Below are 23,576 nucleotides of genomic sequence, written 5' to 3' on the forward strand. Positions count from 1 at the left end.
ACCTTAAATTGCTTTTATTTTTCCAGGTTTTGAGCTGGTGGACGGCGCATCCGTTTCGGCTGCTTCTCTTCTATAAATTTGAGTTCTCGCCTATTTTTTTCTACGTGTAGTTCACAGCAAAAATAGACAGTCAAAACTGTCCTTTGACAGTATATCGACATCATAGCAACAACATTACTAAAGTTTCGATGTCTATATCTGTAGAACATGTCACAGGCATGAAAAATGTTAATATTTTTGTGAACTCAACTTGTTTCCGTTTCAAAAGCCCTCTAGTTGCTCTCTGTGGAAAAAAATGTAAACACACACCTGCATATGTAAACACAATGCTTTTATTCTGAAATATTTGTACAGTGTTGCGGAAAATGCACTTGCTCGGAGTACCAGCTTTTAATCGTGAACTATTATAAATATTGACAAATGAACAGACATCTCTTAACCTTTTTCTGTCTGAAATAGATATGGATGACATTCATAATGATATGAAATGAAACATTCTGGCCATTATGAAAGGCAAACTTTATGTAGAAAGAAGGACTGTTTTAGTCTTTAAGTGTTCTGTAGTACACTGACAGGACGTGTTTCTGGTGTGCATCCCTTCACTGTGTCCATCCATCCATCATGCCGGCCCTCGTCTCCAGGATGTCGTCTGTTTGCGAAATCTGTCCCACTAGATCTCGTTGCCCCGTCCCCTGCACCGGAGTTTGTTTTGTTAAAGACTCCCCAAATCCACTGCCGACATTACTGTCCCTGCGCCTTGTCTCACATGAAGCCTAATCAATACGGCGCCATGTTAGATTGGAAACTCGAGGCTGTGTCTACAAGAATCCATCGATTTATCTCTCTCTCCCCCCGTTCCCCTCCTTCTTTTCTGCCCCAAATTCTTCCGCTCAGGTCGGGATCAAAGGCTTTATCCTTCAGCGAGGTTCGAGGTGTACAGTTCCAGACTGAGCTTTGTTTTTGTGCTCTGAGAGAAAAACGTGGCCTGTTGGGGATTTGTGTTTTCGCTGACCTTGTCTCATCCATGTACAGTGGATTTTTTAGCACAACGTGTGCAGCAATGTTGGCTACTCAGAGATTCCAAGACTTGTACGAGTGCATTTTAGTTAAATATGAATAGATTGAAGTTGTTGGTGGTTTTGGAGGAAAGGCAAGGCTTCAGGAAAATCTCTCTACGCTGTGGAAGAACTCTTATTCAGATTCAGTGGTAGCTGTCAGCTTGCATTGTAACCGTACTGTATTATGCAGCCAGGACTAAAACCTGCTACAGATTTAATCCAAACACTTAAGGCAAGGTCAAGAGAACACCTTTACGTTCCGTCCCCTCATTCCCACCATGCCTTTTGATCGCCTCCTTATCCATGCAGCTACTCGTCAGCTGGCCACTTAATTCACCACACTGTTTCAAAAGTGACTGATCCAGCTGTGGGCCTTTGGCAGCATAATTCCAACAGCAGCCATATCATCAGGTTGCCAGTCCAATCACTGGCTGGCGCACCATGGGCCAAGAAAATCATTTAGTTAAAGGTGACCACATATGAGTCCCTCTGAGAGGCCTTTGATTGGATGTGAAGTGGAGGGGTGATTCATCATACTTAATAAATGCGGTTGACAGCTCAAATCAGCGGGGGGGGGGAGTGTGTGCCAGGTCTGCCACCCGCCGCTGCTTTATGCTGCATGCAAATATGGACAATTAACTTTTCACATACACAGTTGCAGACACCTACGCAGACAGAGTCATACACAGATAGGTGCGCACATGCAGTCAGGCGAGGCTCGCAGGAAACGGAGGATTTAGATGTCCTGACACCTTTGCATGGTGTGGTGGAACCATGTATTTTATGCGGTGTGATATGCAGATATTAGATATTCACAAATTAAACCTGGGCAGATGGTGCATGATGGAAGTGGAGTGTTCAATTACCTGTTTCATCAGTGAAACTGAGGTTATTTCTCTTCTAGACATCGAAAACATCTCTTGACTTTTCAACCAAATTTAGCTCAGTTTTAAGTTGTGAAGTTAAAACTGGGACATTTTCATCGTCGCCTTGGTTAAGTCTTTTTCCACCTTTTAAATATCCTTTAAACACTGTCGAGAACTTTTACTTTTGACCACATTTTGCCCAGTTTTAACATGTCTGGAGCTGAAAATCACCGAACCAATGCTGACACATGCCTGCCTGTTTGCACATTGACATAGTTAACTCTTTCCATTGCGTTTAAATGTGGCAAATAACTCCGTTTGAGTCAACAATGAATAGGACATTGTTTCAGCGCAGTTAATCACGACGTGTTATAATCACGTCGGGCTTTTCTCGGCCGGCCGCTGGCGGGTCATGACCGACCACCGGCAGGTGCGCCAAAGCCGCGGCCTTGTGTTAAGCCCTCAGCTGCACCCAGTCAACTCGCCGGATTAAGTCGCCTCGGCTCGGGCCGTTGGGGGCTTTCACTTGTGCCATCGTGTCTTAATAGAATTTCATACTCTACCAAAGGAAACCGGGCTGGACTGAGCTATACTGTTTCATTCTCTCCTAGAAGTGGATTTGGAACGTTGCGCTTCTTCCGCTGCTTGAAATCGTTGAGATGTCTCATTCTCACTGGTTGACCTTTCTTTGCCCAAGTCTTGTTGAAGCACAGAGAGACAGATTTCACTTTGCTTATCTTTATGAAAGGAGTGTAACGACACACTCCACTGTACAAGCCAGGGCTGTTAAATGAGCACATGTGGTGAATTTATGCATTTGGTAAAAAAAAAAAAAAAAAAGAAAAAAGAAACTGTCCAACAATGCAATGCAATAGTGCACTGTTGTGTATTGTTTTTGTCATCCCATCTGGTTGTTTCTGTCGTACTGCAAAACACTTCATTTGCAGAGTCATAAAAGTGAAGGCCTTGTGTTTATGACCAGGCGAAATAAATAAATATAAATAAATGTGTTGTGGTGTTATTTTATATACTTGCTCCAGCGGGTTTCAGTTTAATCTTTTTGCGGGTGCAACTATCCTCCAACCACGTCTGGGTTGTGTAGTGATGTGGTAGTTAACTGTGTCATTAATACGTTTTATCTTTCATGGTAGACGGGTCTCGATGCACGAAAAGTTTACTTGGGTAAGCTTGTTTCCGTCATGCACAGCTGTTCCATGGTCTGGCTAGAATCCTTCTTCATATGCTTTTGGGAACCAAGCACCCTTTTCAAAGTCCCTGTTGTAATTTCTGCAGAACTTTCTTGCTTCCTTGGAGCACGGCAGTTTACATTTTCTTTTTAGCACACTTTGAAGGTCCCTACTGGTCGATTGGATTCTACGCCGTGTATTCTACGTTTCTCTCCCCCTCCTCCCTTCGTGCCTCCTCTTTTGATCACGGAACAGCAGCATCCCTGAAAAGCCAACGTGGCCTTAAACAGACCAAGAGCCAAGAGTGTACATCACGCTCACGCACATGTACGAGAATGCACGCACCCGCGGTCACACCAACAACACACACACACACAAACAAACAGCATCCCGCTGAGCTCTTGTTCTGTGCCAGTCTCTGCTCGCAGAGATGTTAAATGAGGGCATTGATACATAAATTTGCATTTGTTTCATCCACAACCGTCCTCCTAACTAAAAATCTATAACTGCATGCCCCCAATTTGCCAGCCAGCTTCAGATGCCTCTATTCTGGGCTTGTTTTTCGTGTGAGTCTAGCGTGACTGTTTTATCGATTTGGTTGTGTGCGCACTCTCTTCATACGTAAGTGGGCTAAACAGCGGCCTTTCACCACTCCGACTGTGCGGTTTGTCAACGTGTAATCTTGGTAAACGCCACCCAAATTGTTCTCTGGTTGCGGACGGGCTCTTTATTTGTACTTGCAGCACATGCAGCTTTGATTCGAGGGTTGCAGAATTCACTGGTGTGAAAAGCTGTCAGTTGTGGAGCTCGATACGGAGCGTGATCTCGACCAGCTGTGATTGACACTGACAATGCATTAAATATCTCAGAGCTTCTTCTTACTATGTCTGCTGCAGATAAGAACTATACTCCCTCAGCGATGTTACAGGCAAAAACAAATCCTCTTTCCTCCTTCTCTTCCTTAACACGCCGAACTGGTCTTACAATTCTTCCTTTCATGAAACTCAGGACTCCTTTCAAACCTTGCTCCTGTGTGCCCCCTTGTGCTTTCACCTTTGCCTACCTGGAAATCACCCAGAATGCGACTTCTGCCCGTCAGCTGAATGATCTGAATGCTCTCTTTCCGGTTCCTGTTTGACCTTTTCTCCCTTTTGGACCTGCGACTATCCCCTTTTATCATTTGGAGTCTTCACCTCCCTGTGACCTTTGTGAACCCTGCTGACTCCCCCCCCCCCCCCCCCGATGGCTGTTGGTTGGTGGTCCTGAATGAAGCGCATCTCTTACAGAGGGTGGGGAACCTTGGAGCGTCTCGGACACTTCGGCTCCAGGCAGGGGGGGCGCTCAGGGCAGGCAGCCCGCTCTGGGCCGAGGGAGCCCCTCCTCCACGGAACTTCAGGACCCAAGTAGAAACAGGAGAGCTCATCCCAATTGGGCCATACTGGGTAACGAAATAGAGCTGTGTTTGTGTGTGTGTGTGTGTGTGTGTGTGTGTGTGTGTGTGTGTTTGATCGTGCATGATCGTTTTCTTGACATAAAGTCGGACACAGAATACAGATTCCATGTCAGATTGTATTTGCAGCTGATTTTGATCTCTGCCAGTCACCTGCAGTTTGGTTTTCTCTGGTATGAACACGGGTAGAGGAGAAGAAAATAATTGTACAGTTGGTCACATTGTACAATCACTGTCCAAATAGCCGGTTGGCGGTTTATTTGCCATCTCACGAGGTTGCACATTTTCAAAACAAAACATTAATTATAGTCCGAGTTGCTTCAGAGAGGCACCGCAATAGTAATAATAAACATAATGCATGTTTTTGGGCCTTCTGACTAAGTTTACAACACGTGTAGAAACAGCTGAAACAGAGCAGGAGTGCACACTGCAGTTTGCTCGTGGCTCATTTTGTTTATGCAGGACTTTCCAAGGTTCGGTTATCAAATATCATATGCCTGTTTATACCCAGAAAACCTCCTTTTTGGGTCCTGTAGTTGGTTTCGATGAAGCAGACCACATCTGAACCAGACCAACACCAAAGTCTTCAGGTGGTCTTGTAGTAAAAAGCCACATTTGAAATAAAGGTGCGATTGCTCGAGTTTAACCCATCTGCTCCATATGAGACGCGTACTGCCAGCTTTCCTTTGATCTGTTGAACTGTCCACGCAGGTTTTAGCCTCCTTGGTATCGGATTTAGCCAGTTATAGATTTGGGTTCCCTTCGGACCACCAGAGAGGGGTGTCAGACCGCTGGCCAGGCCGTCCGTCTGTCTGCCTATACTCAGCTGTGTCAGGGAGGGTTGACATGTCCTTCAGAAGAGTTTCTACAGCAGATGTGCTTTCTGTTGAAAAACCCTGGTGAAGAGCGGGGGGGATGGAATGGGGAGGCGGCAAGAGGCAGCAAGCGGTTGTGGGGGTAGAAAAATCAGAGGATGTCATATTTTGATATTCCCACTGTGCCATTTTGGCTTATGAATTTCCATTTTAGAGGGCAGTCAGTGTCTGTGACTGCTACATTAGTTTTATGGCCAAAAACAGCTTATTGCAGGCAGTGATGGTGCAGGGGAAATATTTCACTGTGCATCACGGCCTGCTGAAAAGTTTGCTTTGTGAATGAATTCGGTCATAACTTTGCAGTCCACTGCATTCTTTCAATTCTCGGTGTACATATGGGTCTAGAGTGTGTGTGTGTGTGTGTGTGTGTGTGTGTGCGCACACGGACACAGGGATGTGGCACGGTAATAGATTATTTTGCGGGACCACAAAGACATGAGCATTTTTCACTGTCAAATTCATGTATATACACACACACACACACACACACACACGGACATACACTATCAATTTGCATGCACAACAGACCGAAGGGGCAAACGCAGAAATGCACATTCACTGAGTACCACACACATTTTCTGCTGGGAGTCTTGCTGAAGGGGGGATTACATCAATAGGGCTGTGAGGTTGAGTCATGCTGATTTGTGTGTTCTGACTAAAAGCTAAAGGGGCAACGCACACTGTCTCCCTTTTCTCTCTCCGTTTCACCGGGGGCATTTCCATCCGCCCTATATGATGCCGGTTTTTGATTCGTGCATAAAGCACTTGAGTGGAAATATGGAAGAGAGTGAAAAGTACAGATGTACAGACATAGTGATGAGGGGGATGTATGATAATGACGAGTGCAATATTTAAATAAGTAAGTAAGATTTAGTTATAAAGTGCTTTTTACAGACATATGTCACAAAGTGCTTAATTACAAACATAAAAAACACAATGTGACCATATAAGGGCCAGTAATTTACATACACACAGAAAGTACAAGTACACAGTGATATGGTACTTGATTCTGCTTCACCTACTGACGGCAAAACGCCCCATGACTAGCTGGGATTTACTGTAACATGCTCCCACTGTGCAGGAAGACCAAAGTAAATACAGCATATAAAGAGCAGCAGCATCAGGAGCCTGGTGACACTTGTTACATTAAAAAAAGGTAAATGAAATACCATGATGGACCAGAGTGTAATGATAAGAAATGTAGAGTATATTCACATTGATGGAAACACACACTGATTCACATTTAGACATTTTTTTCATATTAGCAAAAACGTTTTGTCCCTTTCTCACCTTTGCAACCTTCAAAAAAAAAAAAAAAAAACGAATAAAAATCAACTTTATTGACCGAGTATGCCGACACATGGTTTTTATCAAGTCGCCGGCGCCTGAGAAGGGCTGCTGGCGTTTATGATAATGTTATGTATGGTCCTCCACTGTGCAGTAGTGCTTTGTGATGGGCGATGAAGCTCCATCCTCCTCTTCAGACACTTTTAGTTTGACAGAGTGGCACTCTCCGCCTGTCTCGCCTAAATGTTCCTGCTACAGTCTGCATTGTGTGGGTTTGTGCCTGGGTGGGCGGGTCTGCCTCAGTGTGTGTGTGTGTGTGTGTGTGTGTGTGTGTGTGTGTGTGTGTGTGTGTGTGTGTGTGTGTGTCCTCGGGGATGCTGGCGTTCCGATTAATTAAAAACTTCAATCCCTCTGTTCTCAGGCAGGAATATGGATGCCACCGAGGGCTTAACTGTAAATACTGCTTCTCCAAAATTGTCGTTTAATAAGATTCATCGTCCCAGGTAATAATTGTTTTATTCGGCGTCCCACTGAGGATTCTAAGAAGAATAACTGCATGAACTTCACGCATTGCATTTTAAAGAGTTTTACGAGTATCGCTTGTTTCAAGTTGACAGTGAAGCCGAAACTGAATGGGAATCTGTCTCAGATCAGATTTCACTTCATTCTTTTTTATTGTAGTTTTTTTTCTAACCTTCTCCATTTACCTGAAGGAAGAAAACAAAACCTGCTTCGGCCGGCCTGCCAAACTGTAAACTCATCTCCCATAAACCAATGGCCCATTATCAAAGTCTTAACTTTTAGGTGGAGGCCTGATGGGTAAAAAGCATTTCCAAAAAGACAAATGAAGCATCCGAGGAGCTCATTGTGCAATAAGAAAACCAGCTGGGTATGTTACACAACATGAGACCAACATCTCTTCCATAAAACAACAGATTCCGATAGAAGAGGGAGTCGGACTGTCTTTAATATCACAATGAAACCTGTGTCATTGGATTGGATCAAAGTGTCATCTCGGTGAAGATCCTCTGACAAACAATCCAGATGGCCTTTTTTAACCGTAGCAGAGAAGATGGTGAAGCGGTGAAACCCTTAGAATGAATATTAACAGTGTTGTACTGTATGAGGAAATCCTTTTCTTTCCCTTTTAAACCCTTTGCATTCCCAGAGTCTGTCGTGTGGCGAGCAGCTCCGCGTCAGATTAAAAACAGGCCTATAGGAGAACATCGTCACCCTGGGCTGTTTTTTCAGGCAAGTCGAAACGCTTCCTTAAGCCTTACGTTCAACTCCTCAGTGAAAGGATGTGAAATGGTTTCTTTTGTGAGAAAACACATCACAAGAAGAGGCTGGGTTTTGCCCTTCCGAGAAAACAGCCGGAATGAAAGTGAAAAAGGTAGAAACGTATTTTAACAGCAGTCACAAAGAATTAGTGTAGATTTAGTGATTCTGATTTGTGAATATTATTTTTGTTATTACTGTTATTTTTAGAAACTGGTACTTAAATTGAGTATAATATGTCCAGTGTTGGAGACATCTTCTACAGAAGATAAATGTTTAACTTTTTCCTTGTCGACATTCATCTGACAGCTCGTTAAGTTTTTATTTGACAGATAATTCAAATCTACACAATTCAAACGTTTACTCTATCACAGATTAAGATTCGTAAGATAAGAACGAGCATGATTAACTCAAAGTAGAGTTGAGACTGTGATTGCCGTGTAATTCCCCGTGATTCTCTCTGCCACCCGGAACACGCTGTCATCACGCGGTAGCATCAGCAGCTCAGGAGATCTGGCCACCGGCCCGCTGTCTTTTTTGGACCAAGCGTTATTAAATCAGGACTAAAATCTCCTCCCGAACCGTATGAGTTATGACTGTCTGAAAGAGAGAGCTTATTTTAAATCGGCATTCTTAGTCAGAGGAGCTTATGCAGGGCCACGCCCCGAGCGTTTATTCTCTCATTCCGTCCTTTGCACAATTCTCACGGCCTTAATACAAAATACCGATGATTAATTAGGAACGGGGCCTTGAGGTAAATATATTATTTAGCTCCGTAACAGTGTGAAATTTGCATTTTTTGAAGAAACCTATTGCACCTCATTGGGCAAATATAGAAATAAGCAGAAAATACACGGAGGGGACTGATGGCAGAGATGTGGTGATATAAAAAATATATAACACAATCGTGCATACGTGGAGATATACATGAAACATCTCGGTTTGCTGCCGTAACGTAAAGGTCGCTGAGCATCATTCAAACGGTGACAGTCACACTGAGATATTCCATCTTCCATGGTGTGAAGCATCATGCACCGGTCACCAGTCACGGGTCATAAAGCACAAAAACCATTTGGCTGTATTGAAATGGTTAGTGCATAATTCATGAGACCGACATATGTTTCCACTGAGGAGGTATACTGCAAGTGCACACCAAGCTGGCCGACGGCCTGTTGAAATCCATATAATGACATGTATTTTTCTGTCATGTAATGGTGCTAACTATCACCGTTGCATGCCATTTCTTTGTCAGAGGGTCTTCACTGCTTTACATCTATCTTCTATCTGTGTCATGTGCAATACTGAAACATTTTTACTATAACACATAATGACCATGAAATCTCAGTATGATTCCACCGAAAGTCAGAAAAAATAATTGGAATTGGAAGAATGTATATTTAAAGAGGTTAAGAAAACCAACAAACCCACAAATTCACGAGAGGCAGGACCAGTAACATGACATTATAATGTATATTTACTCAGGACACTTCAGCTCCTGCTTCACTTTTTCGAGCGGAGCGGCGCAGGCCGCTGAGCGGGTGGTCGACTAACCAGGCGGGAAGTGAGATACCCGTATACTACCCCCACGGGTTACTGGCAGCGGGCCACAAACACCTCGCGAAATATCAAACAGGCTGTTCGGCCGTTTGCATCCGCACTCAGATTTCAGCTGACGCACACGCGTGCTGAAAGAAAGGATAATGACAGAGGGAGCGTTTCAGGAGAGCTCGAAATAACACACGGAAAAGAGTATTATGATGATTGGAGCTGGCATGACGATGCCACCTGAAGGGGATGGAGAGCGATGAGTGTGTGTGTATGTATGTGTGTGTTGGTGCTGCTATGATTCATAGATTGAGACGGACATGGTGTGAGTGGTTTTAAGGTCAAAGAAGACGGTAAACAGTGAAGCTGGCTGACCCGGGGTCAACTCACTCGAAGGCTGTCGGATGGGACAACTCGCGGAGCGAAAATGGTTTTTCAGAGGTCCGAATCGTGTTATTTGTGAAATAAAAGAAGACGAGCATCATCCCGCTGATTTGTTGTGATAGAGTCGGCGATATGGAAAGAGCCAAACAGAGGCGGAGATGGAGGAGAAAAGAGGCAGAGACAGATGCCTGCTGTCCCTGCCATGTCTCTCTTTGTGTCTGTCCATCATGTGGGCGCTCTGCTGCGGTCCTTCATCCATTATTCACAGCTTCACATTGACTGAGAGCGGGGGACTTATCACCATCCAGCCAGAGGGAGGGAGAGGTGAAAGGGACGTAATGTACGATTGGACTGGCGAGAGGGCTGCATGGCATCACGGGCTTGTGTTTGTGTGTGTGTGTGTGTGTGTGTGTGCAGGTGTTTACGTGCGTGAACGTGAAGTCGGCCATGTGGCGCGTGCTGCAGAGGGCCAGGCGTCCTGGTGTGTGATTCACAATACTCCTCTGCCGTGCCAGTGGAGCATATCCGTTTATATCACCGATGTTGGCTCGCACTCCCACCGAAGTGAAATGAGCAGGGGCGCTCCCTTCCCACTGCTCCCAGTATGCAGCGATGGTGGAAAGCCCCGCGGTAGCTCAGACCCCGGCGGGCAGTTTGACGCGGAGCCGCAGAGCTGTTTGGACTCGGTGCATTACACTCCTGAGGACAAGCTGGAGGACTTGGCAAAGAAGTGGGAACTTTTTTTGGCTGGAAGCGACGACATTTTTGCCATATTGGAGCAGTTTTGAAGTGTTTGAGACGTGGAATATACAGAGGTGGAACAATAGAGAACAGGACTTATTACCTTTCAACATTACTTTCATTGAAACATCAGCAGAGATGAAAATCATTTCACTTACATGCGTAGCCCTTAAATGATCATATAGTGAGCAATAAACTAGACTTTGTCTTCAGTATCACCTAAATCACATTACAAAAAAAATCCTTTGCTCTTCAGGGAGAGCATTAAATCAACCCGTCCCTAATGGAAGTGTCCCCTCACATAGCTGTGCACATAATAGGTCTGTGACTTTTTGTGGAATTCGGCTTCACAGAAGGTTCTCCTCTCTAATTGGTTTAAATGGGACAATGTGCTCCTAATTCAGACCTGGACCATACATCAAGAGGCATTCTTTCTTTGCATGTGAGTGTTATTAATATTACACCGTAGCCCGTTTTGAAAAGTAAATCGATCATGCAAAACAAATATTTCATAGATGTCCCATTTAAAGACCACAGTATGAATATTATATGCTAATTGTAACAGTACACTGTCTCGCCATACTCCACAATTTGTTGCAGCTATTGAATATACTTAATGTCCTTGAGGGCAGGTCTAAGTAGCGCCATAGGTCTTCATAGGGAAAATAAACGCCATCGTTCAAGTGCTGACCATTGAAATGACACAGCATTTAAACTCCTTCCTTTCCAAGCTTTGTTGAGGATGTTTCTTTTACAAAGCTCAGAGCAAATGATGTCAGTGCACAGGCCTAATAATACAACGGACCCTCATACAATGGTTCCTATGAAACCTTTCGATTGGTTTCCTACGAAAGCCGGCAACACGTGTCAATTTACGCTTGTTAGATGCGTACGGGCTTTTCAAAATAAACTTCCGTCTTCACAGGAAACAACTCGGTTAGGTTTAGGAAAAGATTGTTGTTTGGGTTAAAATGGACACTGTCTTTCCAGTTTCCAAATCTAAATTAGTTAAGATTTCTCAACTCCCTGCTTTATGTTTTTGTCTCAAACTCTGCTACTGACTTTGGAAAAGGATTGGTAAGTAGGTTTGATGTTTTCGAGAGCAGTAGCAGCAGCTGAATGCACATTGCATCACTAACCATGTCAGTGGAAACACCAGCGAAGTTCGCATGCCAACAACAAACACAGCGAGTTTTTGGGTGAAACTTTGCGTCAGCAGTTCTGAAAAACGACAGAAGGTTCGAGGACTTAAAAGCTGTTACGAGTTTCAAAAGCAGCAAAGTTATGACCATGAAATCACTAATCAACTGTTTTTGCTCATCAAAGAACACACGACGGCACCAGGACTCTTGTGCCAGATCGCTGGAGGGCAGATTGAGCTCGGTGAGCGGGGAAACCGGGAGGAGATGATGACGTCCTCAGACAATTAGTCCCGCAGTGTGGTCGTTCAGCTGCAGGACACTTGAAATGATCCTGCATATGGTGTTGAGAGTAACGTTCTGGTTTGGTTTGGAAATCAAGACCTGGCTGAATATTGACACGTGAATGTCCTAACATATGTTTCATTTGGCTGCATGTAGTCTGTGTGGTCCTGTAACGCTAATCAAGTCCAGGTTTTTATGGTTTCAGACCCGAGCCTGTTGAGACTCGGGGCGTTTTTTTAAACCAGCATTGGCCAAAGTCACATGTGACTTCAACAGAACCACATCACATCAACAAGCGCCACATTGGAGCAGACATTTCCTTTATTGGTCACAGTTAAGTGTGGGAAAGAACTTGGTTCTCATTTAACATTATTTCCCCCATTTTCTTAATGAGGTTTTGAGTGAAATATTACATTTTCCTTTGAATGTATCACTTTTAGAGTTAATGTTTTAGAACTCTGTTGACACTCAGCAAGCCAAACAACATTTCTGTGTTTTCGTCTTTTTTTAATTAACGCCCAATGTGTGTGTAGTTTGAATCATTACTTTAAATATATATGAATAACTGCAATATACTACCTAGAACAGTCATTTATCACTCCTCTGTTTCTACCTGGTTTTGCATGACAGTTTAGTCAGATTAGACATAAAAAAGATATTGGCACGCTTACTTATTCAGATGACGGGAGAATACTGATTTGAATGTGTGTGTGTGTGTGTGTGTGTGAGTGTACATGCCAGAGACTTTGGCTTGCATTTGTGATAATGTGTGTGTATGCAAGCTGTGTGTGTGTGTGTGTGTGTGTGTGTGTGTGTGTGTGTGTGCGCGCACTTGACATTATGCCAGTGACTCGTCTTGGAATTGCCCTGCAGTGTATTGCACGTGAAATACAAGTTATGGGGTTTTACAAGTTAGAGAGTTAAAGTCAGAGTTGGATTTGTGCAGCTTTGTGTGTGGAGAGAGAGAGAAAGAGCGAGAGAGAGAGAGAGAGAGAGAGAGAGAGAGAGAGAGAGTGCATGTGCGTTACAGCAAGAAAGAGACAGACAGACAGACAGACAGACAAAGCGAGCCAGCGAGCGTAGGCTGTGTGCTTAAACTTGGGAGATTTACATGCAAAGCGCTGGTGCTCCTGCATCTTAACTTGGGGAAGTGAAGGTTGAAATGTACTCAGTGCAAATGCGCTTACGACTGGCGAGGAAACCAATTTCGTTTACAAGTGGGAACTCAAAGTAATGTATTCCTACACTCAACCGCACTCCATCTTAAGATGTTTGACTTGTTTTCCTGACTAGAGATTTTCACCCCGGAATAACCAGGCCACGATATGATAAGTTAATTCATCCACAGCTGTTCGGCTGGTGCACTTTCAGACAGAATTAGCTGCCTGTGTGTGCACACTTACCAATGGATTTAACATTGAAGTTAGACAGTGATGGCTCTGCTGATAACACTGTTTTTTGTTTTCCAAAAAATGTCCATTGAGTTAAACCCCTTTAGTTTGAAATGTACCAGTGTTCTTCAGCATGTGAAGCGCACTTGTCCTCGGGGTTGTTGTGCAGTTCTGGAGATAAGAGGAGTGGGACGTGCTCACGCAGTGAATTAATGCGAACGTATATATTAGCGCACCAGTTCATTTGTTGCACAAGTGCAGATCTGATCCCAATGGAGTCTGAGGTCGCTTTTGCAATTTGGCTTCACTTTCACAAGGGAGCAGAACTCTTTAACATTGTAATTTTCTATCTTTCAGATTAAGGTGAAATGTGCGTGGAAGCAGCAGCTTTAAGGGGTAGAACAAGTGGATCTGAAAGTTAAAAGAGCAAAGTGAGGTATATATATGTTGCCTGTGCTTCTCTGCCAGCTCTGACATGAATGTATTAAGTAGTTTAATAACTACATTTTAGACCAATTGAAGTGGCTGCTGCCTAATGTTGCAAACTATGAGGAGAAGAGGGTTTAAATTCACATATTTTAGGGAGTCTGACTTGATATTTAAGAGTATGTGTGTATAGATTATGTACGGTAAAGAGATCTTTAAATGCATTTTTTACTTCAAGCATCTTTTTTTCCATCAAAGTCATTTCTATTTCTATTAATTTTCCCCCGAAGGTCTGCTAACTGTAAATATATTGAGAATTTGCCTTCTGCTCCTTTTGGAAGTTGTGTAGAATCTGCACATGAAGGGCCCAAGCTGTGTTTGTAAAAATCAATTTGAAGTGGATGCAAAGGTCAAACATGCAAATGAGCAGCAGACAATTTACGTCTCCATCTAGTTTAACAACACGCTAATGTACCTGTTTATCGATGGCTTTGTTAATTAAACACCCTAAAACTTGTTTCCCATTTTGTCTTTTGCTCCCCGTCCCCTCTTAATCATCTGCCCTCCCCCGCATTCGCTCCAGCCTTCTTTTCTCCCCTCACCTCTGCTGTCTCTGCCTGCTTTATTTCATCCCCTTTTCACTGTTTCTTCCTCCCCCCCCCCCCCCGGCCTCCCCCTCTCCTCCTCCTCTGTGCTCCGTGCCGTGTTGTAGTTGGGATTATGTGCTCAGGCTGCCAGTTATGCTAGGCTTGCTCGCGCCGCGCTCCCTGGCCTACGGTGTATTTACACGAAGAATTGAATAAGTTGGAGGCAGGTCTGAAACTATTTCTCATTACCATTAGGCTCCGGGAGGGTAATGAATATGGGGATTGGGTTGTCAAATAGGTGTTAGCAGGGCCTATGTTGATTCATGGTGTGCAAAGGAAATGCATGTTCTTATGAATCACTTATCTGAAACACCGTGCCATGAATGTTGAAATTCCAGCCAATATATATATATATATATATATATATATATATACATATATACTGTATGTATTTAATATTTGATTTTATTTGACTTTGCAGGGAACTAAATGTTATATTTTATGCAATTTTTTACTCAAAGCTTGAGTCAACTGTAATAAGAAACCAGTTAAGAAACCCTGAAACTCTCCCCAGTGTGTCTTTAAGGCCTTACTATGGAGTAGCCGCAGTTTCTAAGCCATACATCTGGACGTGGAGCGAGCAGATGTATGGCCTGGCCTGGCTGTGACTGCAGCTAATCTTATTGTCTACACAGCAGATCATGTAGCAGCTCAAGTAGCGCCCAGACGTAGGTGAAGTTAATTGCAGAAAGCCAGCGTGAAGTCTCACAAGAGCAATTAGTTAGCGTGCCCCGGCTCCGTCTGAGGCTGAGCATCATGGGACTTGTGCCCTTCTCGTCCTCCCAGTTTGTGAAGGCATGTATTGTCTTCCATCAGCCAGCTGCCGATTTTGACAGTTTTGCTGCCTTTGCTCGTGAGAGATGTTCAACAGCATGCCGTGGTCATAATTTAACTGGTCTCTGAAAAAAACCTTGTACGTTCACCACAGACGTGTGACACCATTTATGATGGATGAAAGGTGATATCCACAGGAATAAGTAACAGGTGCAAGTTATAGGGATGGGATTTTATGTTGCCCAATGTGTTGAGATGGATCATGGCTGTAAATTTTGTTTGCAAAACAAAAAGTTATTGCACCACTGCATTAGCGCCGCGTGCTCAGACTAACGCCAGCGTCTCTGTGTTTTCATAAGAGCTTTGTTGCTTGAAGACTTGGTAGGTTTCTGTAATCTTTTTTTTAATTTCTTTTCTTTTTTGCTTATTCGTACGAAATGTCTTGATGATTTTTTGACGAATATTTTACAAAAGTTGATCATTTTCACCTCTTGGCGATGAGAAAGAAATGATCAAATGTGCTGCGCTCAGCGCTCCGTCACGCTGCTGGCGTATGGTGTGTCCTGTAGCATAGTGTAAACACACCGCGCTCCCGTTGCAAAAAATGAGAAAGAGACAAAAACGTGAACACAGCAATTGTGGCAGTTACTTCCCATCCGCTGCAGTTGGCTTCTCAATAGCGCGGTATTGCAATTTTATTGCGGTTATTGCGACGGCCATATTCGTCACTGCTTCCTGTTGCCAATCACAAAGTAGCATTATCGGGGGAAAATGATAATAAGCGATTGAGCTCCCATAAGCACATTATTGTAGCTCCAACACAGAGGAGGCAGGTTTGTCGGTAAATAGAGGAGGACTTGGCAGACAACACAGAGACAGAGAGAGAGAGAGAGAGAGAGAGAGAGAGAGACAGAGAGAGAGAGACAGACAGAGACCACAAGGAGAAAAAAGTGAACTAAAGAACAATCCCACGAAGCAAAGCGATGTCCGCTGTGACCTCTCCTCTCTACCCCGCTGGTCCAATTATTGACCGTTTTGATTAGTCTTGGAGAGAGGGAAGCCAATTAGAGAGGCTCTCTGCAGGGAGGCTTGGACACCATGAGTGTGTCTTCATGCATCTTTTTTATGCATTTTTCTTTAAAATTACAACAACAAAAAAACCTAAATGGTAAAAACACAAATGTCGACATTTTGCAACAATGTTTTTAATGCAGCAGAGATGCAAAGATGGCATCTTGATGCAGAAAAAAAGCAATAGGGAGTGATGGAAAAGACGTTTTTCCAGTCGATAATGACTGGAAATGAATTTCTTAATGAGAAATTGTCTTGAATTTCAGATTACCTCAAGCCAAGTACACCTTCTTCTTCTTCTTCTTCTTCTTCTTCTTCTTCTTCTTCTTCTTCTTCTTCTTCTTCTTCTTCTTCTTCTTCTTCTCTTTATTCTCCTTCTGTTCCTTTAATGGTGCCTGTTGAAAACGGTGCCATGTGTTCATTTCACAAGAAAGGGAAAAAAAAGGTTAGTGGTCACAGTGCACCATATGGCGCTATACATGTGGGCAGGAGGGGAAAGTAATTAATTAATGAAGCTAACTCAAGCACCATGTTGCAAAGGAAGTGGCAACAAAATGATGTGTCAACCTGCATATTGTTTTGAACTCTTCAAAAGATGTATGGTGCTGTATGTTGATGGAAACGAGCATTGATTTCTACTTTTATTTTCTCAACTTCTTTAGTGAAGATAATTACTGCAACATTTGGATCGAAGAATGACACGACACCGAAACACATTGGCTCGTTTCTTACTTTACAACAAATATTTATTTTCATTGATAACATAGTGTATATTTTCCCCAGATTTATATTGATGTGTAGACTTATTGCTTACTGGAAACTTGATGTTAAAGGCCTTGAATGACCTCTCTATGACACTTTTAATTACCTTGTGATATTTTCTATTCTCATATGTCAGTCAGATGATGGACTGTCTTTCATCCTAAAGAAGATAAGATGTTCCCTAGAAATGAACTTACAAAGATTGAGCCATAGTAATGAGCATATTTATCCTCTTTGTTGTGTAAAGGGAAGATTTCTCCGGCTTTGTCTCTCTGAGAAACAATGAAAGCTCCTGTTGCTTTCCAGCTGAATTGCGATGCGAGCGCAGATATTGAAAGTGAGAGGAGTCTGTCTTCGGAATGAAGTTAAAAGCAGCAGATTGAGGCTGGGAGTGCGTTATTGCTTTGTTGCTTGCCTCTCACCAGAGTAATCAGTTTAGGTGCTGACACCTGATGTAATCAGCCGCCTGATGGATGGACGGAGGCGAGCACATTCACGTCCGCGTTGCGGAAATGCACCATGAATCAAGGACATGTGCAATCAAAAAAAGGTAGATTCAAACGCATAAAACAAACAAGCGTGGATTCGCGGACACATAAATGTAGCGCACAGACACTCGCCTGCATTCCAGCACCACCACCACCACTCACAATGTTCATTTCAGCTGGAATTGCTGTGGATCTCCCCACGGGTGCTGTGGCAGGAATCATTTGTGTACATTATATCTGCTGCTCACAGGTAGGGAGACGGTTCTAATGCTGTGTTTGTTCAGCACTATTTGTCCTCTCCTGTCAGGAACACATACTTCACAGCAGTTGTCTCTGTGCCGGTCTCTCTCTCTCTCTCTCTCTCTCTCTCTCTCTCTCTCTCTCTCTCTCTCAAGGGAAGCGAAAGAAACACATCTGGGATGTGGTTGCCGTGGTGACACCGCTAAGCTCTAGATTAGCATCAGCATAATGCGTGTGCGAGGTGGAGCAGAGTGATGTGGCACTCTGAAACAAAGTTGAAGCAAAGTGGGGAAGGATTTCACTGGGACGCAGGAAGTTCGCTCACAGACCTGCTGAGCCCTCAGGGGGCCGATTTATAACCGTGGCAGTACAAAGGTGCACCGCTGGAAGTTGCATCATTTCATCTGGTGCAGTTCTTTGTTTGAGTCACTGTGACTGAGAGAGAATTACAGTTTAATGGCTTTTCTACAGTCCTACGATATTTTTTTAGGCTAAGTGAAGATGAGACCTGCGTCATCTGGAGAAATCATGCCGGCTCTCCATTATCATCACTGGTGTAGAGGTAATAGGCCTGCATGGTACGTTGCATATCGGCCCTGTACACAACTCACTCACACTGGTTTCCTTTCACCAGGTTCAGTCTTGATCTAAGAAAAAGCAGTTGACAACTCAAGTTCCACTTATCTGCGTGACCCTGAGCTCTAAAAAGCTTTCACTTTTGGCTACATTTGCAAACCTGTTGAGATCTCAGTAGCACAACGCGAGTGAACACCTGGTGAACACCTGCGCTCATGAAGGATTCAGTTTGCCAATACCCTTTGGATTACTGATAGGCCTTGACATTGATTGATCGCAGATCATTACGTTTAGCGAGACAGTTCCTCTGTATGAAAATGCTATTCCTATACTCTCCACCACAGTCATTAATCATTCATTGATAAAGTGGTGAAATCCTGCCAGGATTAGCATTTGCCCTTCTCTCTGTAGAGCAGAGCTTTATCCCTCCTGCAACATCCCGATGACTGATGTCACGGACGTCACCATGTCAGCACTTCTGGTTGTTGTCTTGATGGAAAGAATTAACTGCAGCTTTATACATCTGATATTCTGCCCGCTGCCTTTTGTGTTGTTTTTTTCCTCTTCTTCAGGTGGAGATGTTGTCATTGAGTTTTAATGTCGCACAGATTTAGTACAGACATTCTTTAATCGTCATAGATGCTTTTACACACCAGGGGCGTGAAGAACAAACGACACAAAAATGCAAAATACTCACCTCGGCTATTAAAGGTCTTTTATTGTGAAAGGTATAAGAACGGATGGAGTGGATCATGGCCAAGCTGCTTTTGTCAACGTTTAAAGGATTAATAAAGTTTGCCGTCTTGGTTCAGACTACCGAGCCTCTGTGTTGTTGTTTCAGGAATTCAGGAAAACATTTTTGGGCTTTTTTGTATCTTAATATTCATGTTTTGTGTGAAAGTATTCAAGACAAAAACAAATTAGCCGCACAAATAAAAGAGCCCCTGGTGTATAAAAGCCTTAATAAGTCAATATCTTATCCATTTAGCTGACTCTCATAGCTCACACAAATTATGGTGTCACATGATCTCTGTAAAAATGGAACTGAAATTCATTTCCACGTCTGTTTATCTGCTGCGGGATTTATTTGTAGGACTTTTTTGTGGTTGGCTTTTGGCAAATATCCCTTGTCCACTTGGGCACACAGATTAGTGGTCCTGGTCTTTTCACTTGGTCGGGACAATCAGTGATTTAACCATTTGAATGATGACCTGTGAAACACGTTGATTGGGTTTCTGCTGCCTGCAGTCATCTATCCTCAGATCTTCTCCAGCACGACGCCCAAAACGAGGCCGGCTTGGATAGCTGCCTCCTTATCTCCTGCTCTTATCTCTACTGTCATCTCTTCAAGAAATACTTCTGGCCCTCCCCTCTGAATTTCATTCCCATCTCCCTTATCTGCCCCCCTTCAACCTGCTGCACTTGGCTCTTATCTTTGAGTAGAAATAAATCCTTTCTACCTTTCCCCTCAGCTCATATTTCATCTCCTGGCTCTTGTCTGTCGTACAAGATCATTCAAGGGTAGGCGCAGCACCTTTGTCACTTATCATGTCAGGGCTCTTTGCATCTGAGAAGGAGTCCCTCTGTCTCTTGACTCCTTAGTAAACTATTTACATAAGCCCTTCTATTAAAGTGGGAAGTATAGGACCTTCTCAAACTCTGGTTAGAAAAATACTTGATCTGTTGTTGCAGTGACCTGGTGTATGTGGGATTATTCAATCAAAGGCGCTTTCAGACTAAAGCAGCAATTATTGCTGCCCCGGCACTGCTCTCCATGGATACAGGTCTCATAATTGCTGTGCACATTAGGGCTGTCAAAATTGGCCAGAAATGCCCGGTCTGATCTGGAGTGCGCGGCTGATCGGTACGTGATTAGTTTATACGACGTAACGGAAGTTCATATCATGCGCTCGCTTGCTGTGAGGACACGGTGCGTTCTCTGCCATCGCCAAGGTTGTTTTTAATTAATTCCTCGTTCAGCTTTACAAAACGTTACGAGTTGTTTTCAATCAATGAACTTGATATTGTGTGACTCCCATCATGCATTGCATTCGGTGCAGCGGCCCAAGCCCTCACAGCAATTTGCGAGGCAGACGGGCGAGGTTGCAGACTGAATCCACATCCACATTGAGTCACTTACAGGGATGCGTGTTATTCACAGCGACTGGTGCCCTCTAAAACATGATGTACGTTTAGCTGTAGTTTAGCTCTCATACTCATATATTGTATTACACAGCAAGTTGAATAGTACAATACAGTATGTCTTGTATTTTGTCTCCTCTCTTTTCTTCTGTGTCTATCTGTTCTTCTCTCGCCTCCTAACATCTTCATCCATCTCCTCTCCTGTCTGTCTCTCCTCCCCACCTTTTCTCTCAAAACTTCACTTAGCCCTCCCCCCCTCCCTTTTCACCCTCAGGCCCTGATTCAGTCCTATCTGAGCATTGATTTTCCAAAGAGCTATCAAAGTTGCCAAGGCCAGGCAGAAGTGCTCTTGCCAGGTACAAGTTATGAACGTTATTTGCGGAGACGCCTCTGGATTGAGGGCGCCAAGAATAAGACGGATGATGCACCACAAACACCATCCGTATACACGTTTTTTTTGCTTGTATATCTGACTTGGTATGCAGAATTGGTTTCATAGCTGCAGCTTCGTTGTCATTATCAGTTAATTGTTTATAAAATGTGGAGGAAAAAAAAGGTTGTAAAGAGCTCTGTCACAAGTGGCGCATTGATTGACTAATCGTTTCAGGACTAATGTGTGCATTCATGTCACTCTCCCCGTGTAAGATTGTGGGTGTCTCTCTCAGGAGTGCGTGTGTGTGTGTGTGTGTGTGTGTGAACGTTTTCCTCGTGGATTTAATATCATGGCTGCTAGCGACCAGCTTTGGGCCGCAGCTGACGTCTATATGCATTCTTTGAGAGCAAGACTGAGCAGAATTGAACTCCGTCTCCCTCAAGATGGAGAGCTTCAGTCACGGGAATGGTGGCAGTTATTTGTGATTTGTGTGATGTGCTATATGTGATGTGATGCGTGCGTGCACGAGTGTGTGTGTGTGTGTGTGTGTGTGTGTGATGGTTTGCTGATGGAGGCCGTAGCTAAGCTGTGCAGTACTTCATCCTTCCAGCCAGTCTGCCTGCTAAGCCCCCCCGTATTCATCTGAAGCTGTTTACATCCAGCTAGGTCAGGCCTTCGCTGCTCAGCACCACCAGAGACTATCTCCCTCAACAACAGGCCAGATGAACTGCTGCGGAGTCCTGAACACACACCCACACACACACACATACTTACATATGGAGAGCATTGCGCAGAGTCTAAGAGAGAACCTGTATCTACAGCCATTTTAAAAAGATATGGAAACAAAACTGTACTGATTTCAGCTATGCATCTGACTTTTTGCTGGGTTTTCTCTGTAAAGTGAAGGTCTACTGGTTTTGGACCGTTGCCATTATTCATTTTAGACTTCATGCTTAATTGATAGTAGTAGGTAGTATATACTTGGCAGATTAACTGTCAATCGAAATAATTGATAGTTGCAGTCATATGAATGTAGAATCTTCAGGATGACCATACAAACAGATTGCCAACTCATTGGTATTTAATTAGTAAAATATAGAAATAAACAGCTGGAACGAGCAAATGTTTGGCATTTTCCTTTTATAGTGACTTTGATTAATTAATACTCATAGCTCAATTGATTTTCTGGCAATTAAAATATCAACACTAAATTATACGTGTCTTACATTTTCTCAAATGGAAGAATAAGTATTCAGAAGTGACAAGAATGGATATCAACGTGATATAGATCTCTTCTCACAATTCAATGTTTTCAAACTCCTGCTACCAATTGTTCTCACTGAGTTTTGACTCGAACTCAAATAACACATTAGCACTTTGTGGGTAAAATATGGCAAGTTATCCACCCTTACAGTCAAAGGAGAAGAGCTGAAATAATGGATTTAGTGGGTTTAACCGTCAGCAGGCTCTCCCTGTTCCTCACAGGAAACAGACGGCACTTCTTCTTTTTTTAATCGCACCAGTGGGAAATGTACGAGGCGACATTCAAAAGACAAATCTTCATGAAAAGTTCCGTCAATGTTAACTCTGTTTAAGAGAAGCAGCTGAAGCGAAGGCTGGGGTGAGACATCATAAGCTCCTTTCCTTGCAGAGGTGGCGTCGTTCATTGGTTGTAAGAATCAAAGTCTGAATATAGAAGCTCTTTTGGGGAAAATCAAGAGCTCACGATGGTTGAAAGAATTCATCTGAAAGGAACAGAGAGGAGAATGGAGAGCCTTTTAAAGTAGCTGTGTGGTCTTTGTTCTTGCTTGAATGAAGGCTACTGGTGTGAAAATGCTAAATAGTGGAGTAGAATAGTTTGTGAAATGCGTTAATATCTGTGTCTCGGGTGTTGGGATTTATTTCAAAGTGGCATTAAGGTTCCAAATTCAAAGAGCAGCACTACTTGAAGCTCAAGTTTACAAAAACACTTTCACACACCTTCAGGAGCTGTTCACCTTCCTTCTCTTCTACTTAGCTTGAGTATTCAGTATCAGCTGCAACTTTAGCCTGTTCCTGTGTTTTTTTCTGAGTGCTAATGCAGCCATATTTATAGCTGGACGTCTAGGGGATGCAGACAAGGCCCCCTGGCAATGGTAAAACAACAAATGCACATTTTCATAGGTTATCGGGCATTGATTTTCCCCCGGATTAAGAGGGCGTCGTAATGCTAAGCAGGACAAATTGGAAGTGGTTCCCGACATGCTGTTATCAGTTGGCTGGGGAGACGGTCGGTACATACATAAGGGCACACACACACACACAGATCCGCTGTCAAAGTGGCACACATTCCCAGAAACTCAGGAACCGACATGTGTGAAATCAGAAAGGAGACGGAGAGGAAAATATACATCTGGAGATGGAAAGAAAGAGGCGGATGCTTCTTAAAAAAAACACATACACATCTAATCAGCGTACGAGCAGCTTCTCCAATTAGCTCTCCTTATTATTCCAATCTGTCAGATGGAAGGGAGCACAGCAGAGAGAAATCAAACATCCCCAGGCCAAGCACATTTAACATATCCTCTCAGGATGGCAGGCAGGCGAGCGGG

At 43.5% G+C, this 23,576-nt stretch overlaps 1 protein-coding gene across 4 annotated transcripts in view; it reads left to right on the forward strand.

Moving 5' to 3' along the window:
• The window catches only part of gfra1a (gdnf family receptor alpha 1a), a 79,763-nt gene that overhangs the window by 9,147 nt on the left and 47,040 nt on the right, over nt 1-23,576 (forward strand). For 3 of the 4 annotated variants that reach the window (XM_031872900.1, XM_031872882.1, XM_031872876.1), the window contains exon 4: nt 4,398-4,553. The exons of the other annotated variant lie outside the window; for it this stretch is intronic. In XM_031872900.1, the coding sequence (XP_031728760.1) occupies nt 4,398-4,553 (156 nt within the window). The remainder of the gene's footprint in view (nt 1-4,397; nt 4,554-23,576) is intronic. 4 annotated transcript variants of the gene reach the window in all.

Source organism: Anarrhichthys ocellatus, unplaced genomic scaffold (genome assembly GCF_004355925.1).
Source record: "Anarrhichthys ocellatus isolate YVR2014 unplaced genomic scaffold, GSC_Weel_1.0 scaffold3, whole genome shotgun sequence".
Classification (NCBI taxonomy): domain Eukaryota; kingdom Metazoa; phylum Chordata; class Actinopteri; order Perciformes; family Anarhichadidae; genus Anarrhichthys; species Anarrhichthys ocellatus.